This window comes from Bombyx mandarina, chromosome 22 (assembly GCF_030267445.1).
Source record: "Bombyx mandarina strain Sakado chromosome 22, ASM3026744v2".
Taxonomy (NCBI): domain Eukaryota; kingdom Metazoa; phylum Arthropoda; class Insecta; order Lepidoptera; family Bombycidae; genus Bombyx; species Bombyx mandarina.
In genome coordinates, this window is record NC_143228.1 from 4,547,759 (window position 1) to 4,557,999 (window position 10,241).

The 10,241-nt window shown below is 36.8% G+C and overlaps 1 protein-coding gene across 3 annotated transcripts in view; it reads left to right on the plus strand.

The window, feature by feature from the left end:
- Window positions 1-10,145, plus strand: part of LOC114239912 (calcyphosin-like protein) — a 65,629-nt gene extending 55,484 nt beyond the window's left edge. For 2 of the 3 annotated variants that reach the window (XM_028170454.2, XM_028170654.2), the window contains exons 3-8: window positions 2,841-2,994; window positions 3,233-3,329; window positions 3,763-3,843; window positions 4,453-4,577; window positions 4,894-4,978; window positions 9,827-10,145. In XM_028170454.2, the coding sequence (XP_028026255.1) occupies window positions 2,841-2,994; window positions 3,233-3,329; window positions 3,763-3,843; window positions 4,453-4,577; window positions 4,894-4,978; window positions 9,827-9,928 (644 nt within the window). In that variant the 3' untranslated portion in view covers window positions 9,929-10,145. Of the gene's footprint in view, window positions 1-2,159; window positions 2,330-2,840; window positions 2,995-3,232; window positions 3,330-3,762; window positions 3,844-4,452; window positions 4,578-4,893; window positions 4,979-9,826 lie in introns of those variants that run through there. The other variant, XM_089736816.1, reaches the window with a different exon arrangement.
- The last annotated feature ends 96 nt before the right edge of the window (window positions 10,146-10,241 follow it).

Genomic DNA, 10,241 nt, shown 5'->3' on the forward strand with positions numbered 1-10,241 from the left:
AATGAAGCCATTTTTGCACTATATGATTTTAAAAATAATCTAATGACATGTGCAGGCATTATTTTCTTTAAAAATATTGCCTTTCTGTTGTTATTTTCTTTTTTATACTTTCATAAGTAAAATAGAGTCCGCTATTGAAAACAATAGTGCAACAGATTTGAATATTGGTATACAAGGGCGGGATGATAAGTAACTAGCCTAACAATAAAACACTTAACTTTTCATGATAAAATTAATTTTATTTTTCGACTTAGTCTCCATGAACCTCTACGCACTTATTCCATCTTCCTGCTAAAGCAGTAATGCCTTCCATAAAATGATATCTTTCGAGGCCCGCAAAATACTCCTCTACAGGGGCTATGACTTCATCATTTGTGGCAAATTTCTGTCCGCCCAAAAAAGTTTTGAGCTTAGGGAATAAGTGGAAGTCTGATGGCGCTAGATCAGGCGAATAAGGTGGGTGGGGCAGCAAATCACACTTCAATTCGTTGATTTTTGCCATAGCTTTAACAGATGTGTGAACCCTAGCATTGTCTTGGCGGAAGATGATTTTTTTTTCGCCAACTCTGGTCGTTTTTGCTGAATACACTGATGAAAATTATCTAGAAGATTAGCGTAGTATTCTCCATTAATCATTTGACCTTTAGGAAGGTAATCTATCATCAAGATCCCATCTGTATCCCAAAAGACGGAAGCCATGACTTTTCCAGCCGACTTTACAGCCATGGCTTTTTTGGAGTCGGGCATCGCGATTGCGTCCACTGTTTTGATTGAATTTTTGATTCTAGCGTGTAATAATGAACTCATGTTTCATCTGTTGCTACAAATCGACGTAAAAAATCGGCTTTAATAATCTGAAACGGTCCAGACATTCTTTTGAGTTTTGCACCCGAATCCTTTTTAGATCATGCGTAAGCAATCACGGCACCCAACGGGCCGATGACTTTTTCATATTTAATTCCTCACTTAGGATATGATGTACCCGTTCTTTTGAGATACCTGTAGTGTCAGCTATTTCAGATAACTTCAATCGTTGATCTGTTAAAACTATAATATCATGTTCTTTCACGACCATTTCCGGAGTCGTGACGCTTTTTGGACGTCCGGGGCGGGCTTCATCTTGGACACATGTACGACCGCGTTTAAACTCAGCCACCAAGGCCCACATTCCCTCACGCCTCAAGGAGCACATTCACCCAAAACATTCTCTAACTCGTCATAGATATCTTTCCCCTTCATGCCCTTCATATGAAGAAACTTTATTACCGCTCTTTGTTCAATTTTATCCATTTTGAAAACACTTGACGAAATATATTTTCAAATGAAAAAAAATCAATAAAATTTTCACGCCACCAAATTCAAATTTAGAACACAGGTGGCCAGAGATACGAATATAAAAATGACATATATATTTTTTTAGTTTTAACTTTCCAAATAGTAGAGCTACGAATAGTAGAGGCTAGTTACTTATCATCCCGCTCTCGTAGAATAAGTCTTAGCTGCTAGTTATGTTTGTATCCCGATATACATTATTTTTAATATTGGACCTGAATTAAAGGTTCATCATATAATTTAAAAGTTGTACAAGTTTTTTTCGAAGTGAAGTTTCTTTAGGCGTGTTGAGAGTAAAATTTAAATTGCAACAGATTCGTTACAGCTAGAGAGAAATAATACAATTTAGGAAGGGCGATAGTGAGAAAATAGACAGAGCGTCTCGCGAACCACTCGAAACCTTGAATTAAGGATGATAAATGAAGAAAGCCACAATACTACATACTGCAAAAGAAGTTTCACTTTTTTCACGTGCACTAAGTTTTTTTTAATTGTCCTTGTAGGCAAATGAGCATACGGCCCACCTAATGTTGAGTCGTTACCGTCACTCATAGACGTGAGCAATGCTAGGGGCAGTGCCAACCCGCTGCCTAACTACAAGTAACGTATTTTTTTGGTTAAAAAGAGGGAAACATATTTTCCGCGTTCATATTTTGTTGACATCGAAATATGTGTCTAAAAACTATCCAAATGCTGAAATTTATATTTAAATACTCTGAAGGACGTCTCTGAAATGCCTTTTATTTATAGGGATTTCGGTTAAGATTAGGCAGGGAATTTACAAAGCGGTCTGGCCACACTGTTTCTGTTATTTTGTTTTAGTTTGTCATCACGTCCATATCTAGTGAGACGTATCGGTTATTTATAAGCTGAATTGAAATAATGATATCCTAACAGTTTTAGAAGAGATTATTGTTAAAACTGATTAATCTAATGGTTGTAACGTGATTTTAAATTGTAAAAATGTATTTAGGAAAACCGAAAACATCTTCCAACAGTGAGTATATTGTTATCAACTTTAAACTAACTTCAAAATTCGAGTCGTTATTGAGAGATGAAAAGAACTGCAATAACAATTTTTGCTTAATCGTTTTAAAACAAAAATAAAAAATAAAATCATGAATTTCATTACGTCATTAATTCAGATATGAGATGGCTAAGAAAGTGTGGAAATAAAATACCAACCATCACTTTTCATTGAATATAGTAGTGCTAACCGGCATCTTCAATTTTGTTGTTAAATTGTGTACAATTAATCAGATAACTGCGCGTCTATAAACTATTGCACCACATTTTGACATTAGCTCTTCTATTCACCAGTTTCAAAAACTACTTACTTATTAAAAAAGAGAATTTACATTTTTAACAACTGTACAACCTGTAACAATATTAATGTATAAACCCTTTGACAAACTTAAACATAAAATGTAATACAAATGTGATAGAATGTAAAACAGAAACTAAAACTCTGAAATTGCCTTAATTCTTTTAACAAAATAATTTTTCAGTTGCGTGGCACAGACCGATGTCTGCTGGTTCCGTCCAGGAGGAAGAGCTGATGCAAAAGAGTGCTCGTGCTATGACACAAGCTACTGATCCTCTGGAGAAACTGCGCTTGCTTTGCTTGTCCCGAGGTGCTTCAGGGATCTTGGGACTTGGAAGGTATGTCTAAAATTAATGTCATATTTGTGTAAGTGCTTACTACTAATCATTAATGAAATAGTTATATATTAGAGAGCTGATAAAAAAAATATTAAAATTTACTATCACACATTGTTTCATATTTTCCTTTTATTGCACATAATCTTATACAAACTTCATTACAATAGTTTAATATTATTGTCAGTATAGATACTATTCATTCAAAAGTAATTTACCCTTTAAAATTTAATGTCTTCAGAATTTTCCGTCGCATGGATGATGATGGAAGTAAACTACTGAACAAAGAAGAATTCCTTTATGGCATCAAGGAAACAGGGCTGGAACTTAATAAAACTGTAGGTATTTTATATTTTCAGTTTGTAGAGTATGAAATGGGTCACTGAAATAATTTAGATAACTTTTAAATTAAACTGAAAGTCAATAAAATTGTTGTGCAGTTATTGAAATGTAAGAATGCTTTGTGAGAGAAATAGGTAGGATTGTGGGAAGACATTATTTATTTGTGTGGGCCCAGATAACTGAACTAATTGTCAAACTTGAGTGTAGTGAGCATAGTATCATTGTCAATGATTTTAAAAAATAAATTAATAGTAACTAAAGATGGTAGCGGTTAGATATCAATACTGATTAACATTTGACCTAAATCTCTAAGGGATTAGGGTTTGAATGTAACCATTGCTGCTTCTCATAATCAATATTTAAAGTTAGCCATTTCATTAGTTACCTCCTTCATAATGTAGATACATATTTTGAATTGTTTTGTTTCAGGAAGCCGAAGAACTCTTCAGTCAATTCGACACAGACAATAGTGGCTCAATCAGTCTCGATGAATTCCTTATTAAAATCCGTGTAAGTTTCGTAAATACATACAGACACATTGTTCTACAAAACTACCTGCATATGCTTCAGTATGCTCACAAAAACTGTAAACTCTGTATTTGTGTTATGTGGTGGTGAAACAGTTTGCCAAAATTATATATATACATATATATATATATTACTAGTTGACCTAGCAGACTTCGTAGTGCCTCAATCGAGAAATAAAAGAACTTAACTTTTGTATAAAATAAACTTAAAACAAACAAAATGAATCCATCTGATGGGGGACACATCAAAGGGAAAACAAAATTGTTATTTTTATTTAATTCCGAGCATTTTCATATTTATCTACCTTTTAAACCTTCTCTAAATAATTCAAGACAAAATGAGCCAAATCGGTCCAACCGTTCTCGAGTTTTGGCAAGACTAACGAACAGCAATTCATTTATATATATATAGATGCTGTAATAATATGTTTGCTTTGTGATCTTTAAAATGTTCCAGATTTATTTATCAATGAGTGAATTTCAATGAAGTTTACCATAGGTTGAGTGCAACATACTTCAATGTATTTTATATAAATATTGTGAAAATCACAGTAAATTGTGTCCCATCACTAGTAATGTGCTTTACTTGTAGCCTCCCATGTCGGAATCGCGTCGTAACATTGTAGAACAAGCATTCAAGAAGCTTGACAAGACTGGTGACGGTGCAATCACAATTGATGACATTAAAGGTGTTTACTCTGTCGATTCTCAGACCAGGTGAGTCATGTGTACTTCAAGAACTTTTTTAATTTTCTTAGAAAGAGAGAGACAGCTACATTTAGCTACATGTGACATCATATCCTATTACGTACTTCGAATTAGTTATTTTCAGTGAAAAAAGGTGGATTCTGTCTTTCTAAAGTATTCCTTCCGCTTCGGATACTACATTTATAAAAGAGAAACCAGTAAATAACTATTGTATTAAATTCAAATTCAATTTAGAAAGTACTCCAGTTTTTAAAATATGTAGAATGAATTGATGTGAAGAAAAATAGAAACGTATGACTAACCGTTAACTGAATTCTTATTACAGATATAAGAGCGGCGAAGAAACTGAAGATGTAATAATGAAGAGGTTCCTCGCGAATTTTGAGTCCGATGGAACAGTCGATGGGAAGGTTTGTGAATAACATTAATTTATCTTTATATCGTTTGGATAACTGCACATTGGCTCGGTGGTCTTGGCATTAAATAGTGGGTTTTAATAGTTATTTAAATAATTCGGAGCTATGGGCTCTGATATGCTTAACGAGTAAACGACTTAACATAAAATTTTGTTTCAATTTGTAATTAATTTCAGACGCTTTTGTTAATGTATGTATGTATATGCATTTTGTTGGCTACCAACTTGTGTTTGGGGTTGTTTGTAGCTGCCTACAGTAAACGTTTTTGGTTTGTTTTTATTACATCTGTTCATTATGAATATTCTTTACTATGGAACCCTACACTGCATAGTGTGACACTTACATACTTATGGATATTAAGGAACTTAGAATGATTCTGTAGTGCAATTGTTAGCGCCTCTGAGTGCTGAGCTGAGGGTCTTGGTTTGATTTCCATATCTGGCAAATATTCCACGTGATAAATAGGATTGTCTGCTCTTTGTCTTGGTGTTTAATGTGTATGTATGTATTATTTTTAACTAACCGTAACTATACTTGAGACCTTAGAATTTATATCTCAAGGTGGGTGGCGCATTTACGTCGTAGATTTCTATGGGCTCCAAGAACCACTTAGAACCAGGTGGGCTGTGAGCTCGTCCACCCAGCTAAGCAATAAATAAAAGGCAATAAAAAAAAGCAATAAATACAGGTTCCCATGATGCTAGTTTGGTCCAGGTGAACATGTCATTGACTCATAAGTTAATCATTATGATTCTTTTTCTCTTCATAATTCATCATCACAGACAATATGCAAAAGTTTAAGAAAAATTATTACCTTTATTTTTTTAAATTATAAAATTACATTATAATTATCATTACCAGTATAGAAAGCGGCACGTAAGTTGGCAAGGTTTTGGTGTAGTGGGGGTAATGTCGCGCATAGTGCACAATGCAACAAAAAAAATTGTCACTTTTATTGCCCTCATATAATTTAATTTAATTTTTCATTTGCCATCATTTATTTTTAAGCCTGTGTGCTTAGAAGAAACGTAAAGAAAAGAGAGGAATTCGTGAAGTGTATTAGGTGTTATAAATAAAATACAATTAAAAGTTAAGAAGTTTATTTAAAAAAATATACTTAATATAAAAATTATGTGTCGCCGTTGTCACTATCGTTTTCTAATAGTGCTACCCCTTGGATTAAATGTGTAAGGACTTGGCTCCTCATCCTCGACATAACAAAGAGTCGCTGTCGTCACTGGCGTAAATAATAAGACGCTCAGCGACTGAATTGACTATATGGTCATTGGTATTTGGTCCTGGCATTGTAAACAAACTTAAAACAATAACACTCGTAACAAAAACTAAATTTAAAACAATAATAACAACTCGTAACAAAAACTCAATATAAACAAAGGGTACCTACAACTTTAGTAGGCACATGTGTAACCGGGAGCGAACGGAACGTAGATGCGGTGCTGGAGGGGAGGGTCGACTAACGCACCAATCGCGCTCTCGGAACGGTGCTACGTCTTTCCCCGCGTCCCGCTCGACAACCAAAGAGACCTAAAAAACGACTTCTGCGCATCTAACGACTCTTGCCAAGTTATGTGCTGGGGACTATACCTTTTTTTTTTTTTTTGGGGACTATACCTTTTTTTTTTTTTGGGGACTATACCTGCATTACAATGTTATAAATAAAAACTAGATAAATCTAGATAAATGTGCATTGTTCTTAAAGAACAATGGCAGCTTTCTATACAACATTTTACCTGATATTTATTTGAGGCGTCTTGAAACAAAAAAATACTAAAACGATAGGAATAACATAGCTTAAGCTTAATCAGAAATATTTTTGGACGGTTCCGTCGGTTCCGACGGTATATCCAACCGCGTTATTAAACTTCTACCCGTCCAACTCATCGTGATGTTGGCATCTATTTTCAATGCCGCTATGGCGAACTGTATCTTTCCCGCGGTGTGGAAAGAAGCGGACGTTATCGGCATACATAAACCCGGTAAACCAAAAAATCATCCGACGAGCTACCGCCCGATTAGCCTCCTCATGTCTCTAGGCAAACGGTATGAGCGTCTGCTCTACAAACGCCTCAGAGACTTCGTCTCATCCAAGGGCATTCTCATCGATGAACAATTCGGATTCCGTACAAATCACTCATGCGTTCAACAGGTGCACCGCCTCACGGAGCACATTCTTGTGGGGCTTAATCGACCAAAACCGTTATACACGGGAGCTCTCTTCTTCGACGTCGCAAAAGCGTTCGACAAAGTCTGGCACAACGGTTTGATTTTCAAACTATTCAACATGGGCGTGCCGGATAGTCTCGTGCTCATCATACGGGACTTCTTGTCGAACCGCTCTTTTCGATATCGAGTCGAGGGAACCCGCTCCTCCCCACGACCTCTCACAGCTGGAGTCCCGCAAGGCTCTGTCCTCTCACCCCTCCTATTTAGCTTATTCGTTAACGATATTCCCCGGTCGCCGCCGACCCATTTAGCTTTATTCGCCGACGACACGACTGTTTACTATTCCAGTAGAAACAAGTCCCTAATCGCGAAGAAGCTTCAGAGCGCAGCCCTAGCCCTAGGACAGTGGTTCCGAAAATGGCGCATAGACATCAACCCAGCGAAAAGTACTGCGGTGCTATTTCAGAGGGGAAGCTCCACACGGATTTCCTCCCGTATTAGGAGGAGGAATCTCACACCCCCGATTACTCTCTTTAGTCAATCCATACCCTGGGCCAGGAAGGTCAAGTACCTGGGCGTTACCCTGGATGCATCGATGACATTCCGCCCGCATATAAAATCAATCCGTGACCGTGCCGCGTTTATTCTCGGTAGACTCTACCCCATGATCTGTAAGCGGAGTAAAATGTCCCTTCGGAACAAGGTGACACTTTACAAAACTTGCATAAGGCCCGTCATGACTTACGCGAGTGTGGTGTTCGCTCACGCGGCCCGCACACACATACACACCCTTCAATCTCTACAATCCCGCTTTTGCAGGTTAGCCGTCGGAGCTCCGTGGTTCGTGAGGAACGTTGACCTACACGACGACCTGGGCCTCGAATCTATCCAGAAATACATGAAGTCAGCGTCGGAACGGTACTTCGATAAGGCTATGCGTCATGATAATCGCCTTATCGTAGCCGCCGCTGACTACTCCCCGAATCCTGATCATGCAGGAGCCAGTCACCGTCGACGCCCTAGACACGTCCTTACGGATCCCTCAGATCCAATAACCTTTGCACTAGACGCCTTCAGCTCTAGGAGCAGGCTTAGGGACTTCGGTAACCGTACTCGTCGAACTCGACAAAGAGTTCGCCGTGCAACCTAACCCATGAATCAGCTCGCTGAGTTTCTCGCCGGATCTTCTCAGCGGGTCGCGATTCCGATCCGGTAGTAGATTCATTCGCGAAGCAGCTGCTCTTGAGCTGTTAGGTCTCCTTCGGAGGCGCTCGGGTAGCTGTTAGCAAATCCCACCCCTCCTGGCTGAGCCTTTGCTCGCCCACCTGTCCTGGTGAAACTGGAAAGGCCTCGGGGCCACCAGTAATCCTTCAATCATAAAAAAAAAAAAAAAAAAATATTTTTGGTATTAGAAAGTCACAAAAAAAAGATATCAACGTGTTTACTTTATAATTTGAGGTTATCTATCAATAAATAGATGTCTCTGATTTTTGTAGGCACGGACTATAACAAATTGAAAAAATAGGTAAACGATATGTATAAATAACAATTTTAGTTTCATTATCATAGATGAATCAAGGATACACCTCTAATAGTACTCGAGTAGATACCCTTAGCAATTGCAGAGCTACCTAGGTAGGTACATATACATATTATATAGTTTGTTCTTTCTTCTTTGTAAATGTGTAAAAATGTGTGTCAGAGATAGGTACTTTTAACATATTGAACGAATTAGTCACATATTTGCGACAAACGAAGGCTTGCAAAGCTAATTTACTAATTTAAAGTTTGGGTCATAAAAAATCGGAGCGATGAAGCGAGTATTTCGCTCTCTCTTCCACTCACGAGCCTTATGGACGGGCATAGTCATGCGCATTATGTCAGTTGTCATACTGTTAAAATCATTGTCATCTGCAGTGCTGCCATTACTATTACATATTATTATTTAGTTATTTGATTAGTACCTAATAATTGTAACAAAGGATAATTGATATTATTATTTTTATTTTAAATACTTTATGAATATTATTCATTATCAAAAAATATTGCTTTTTTGTCCCAATAGTATAAATGCCATCCTTTACAAATGTATTAAACCGGAAGTACACAAAAATCGAATTAAAAGCTTATTCAATTAACATTTTATCGTGGCTTTGCCACGTAAATCTAACATCGTATAAAAAACGAGCAAATAAAATGATGAAGATTCGTTTATGTCTTCATCTAAGACGCCTTTTAAAACATTCAGGTAAAAATTTGCCATTGTTCTTTAACAATATTCAATACCAATATTGCATTTATATATCCTGAGCAATAACCCTTATTTTATCGTTTATCTTTTATGTTTTATGATATTACAATTTATATGACTATCAATATTTAATATTGAAGGTCGTGAATTGAGTAATAGGTAGGTTAAAGGCAAGGTATAATAGGTTCATTTTTTCCTTCTTAATCCCTAAATACACAGATCCTCTTCGTTGCGTCAATAATCCTCAATGCTGAGGGTCGTGGCCTCCTCGAATAACTTCCTCCTGGATTATTCTGCGCCACCCCGGCCTATCCTTGGGTGTATGGAAACAATTTTCTTCCAGTTTGACAGATTTGTGTATGTTATTGATGCTTAACAATATACTAACGCGATTTTACCTTAAACAGGTTACTCTTGAAGAGTTCATGAACTACTACAGTGGCATCAGTGTCTCCATTGACAACGACTGCTATTTTGACCTAATGATGCGTCAGGCGTACAAGCTCTAAAGCTTGACTCGAAACTTTACCTGTCTCGCTCTAACACTCACATCCACGCACCAAGGGCGAAGGAGACAGAAAAGTGAATGCACCGCCTGTATTTTCCAAACTAAAAATTTATTTCGTTTTTGTTCGTAATGAGTAAACTATTAAATTTAATTTGAAGCTATTTTATAGTTGTAAAATTTATTTCTTTTATTAATAAATGAAATGCTTTGATATGTGTTATTCGACTTTTATTTCATAGGTATCTATCAATCTACCAATCATACAACTGATAAACAATAATGGTGTTAGATCCGGTGGTAGATCCATCGAAGCA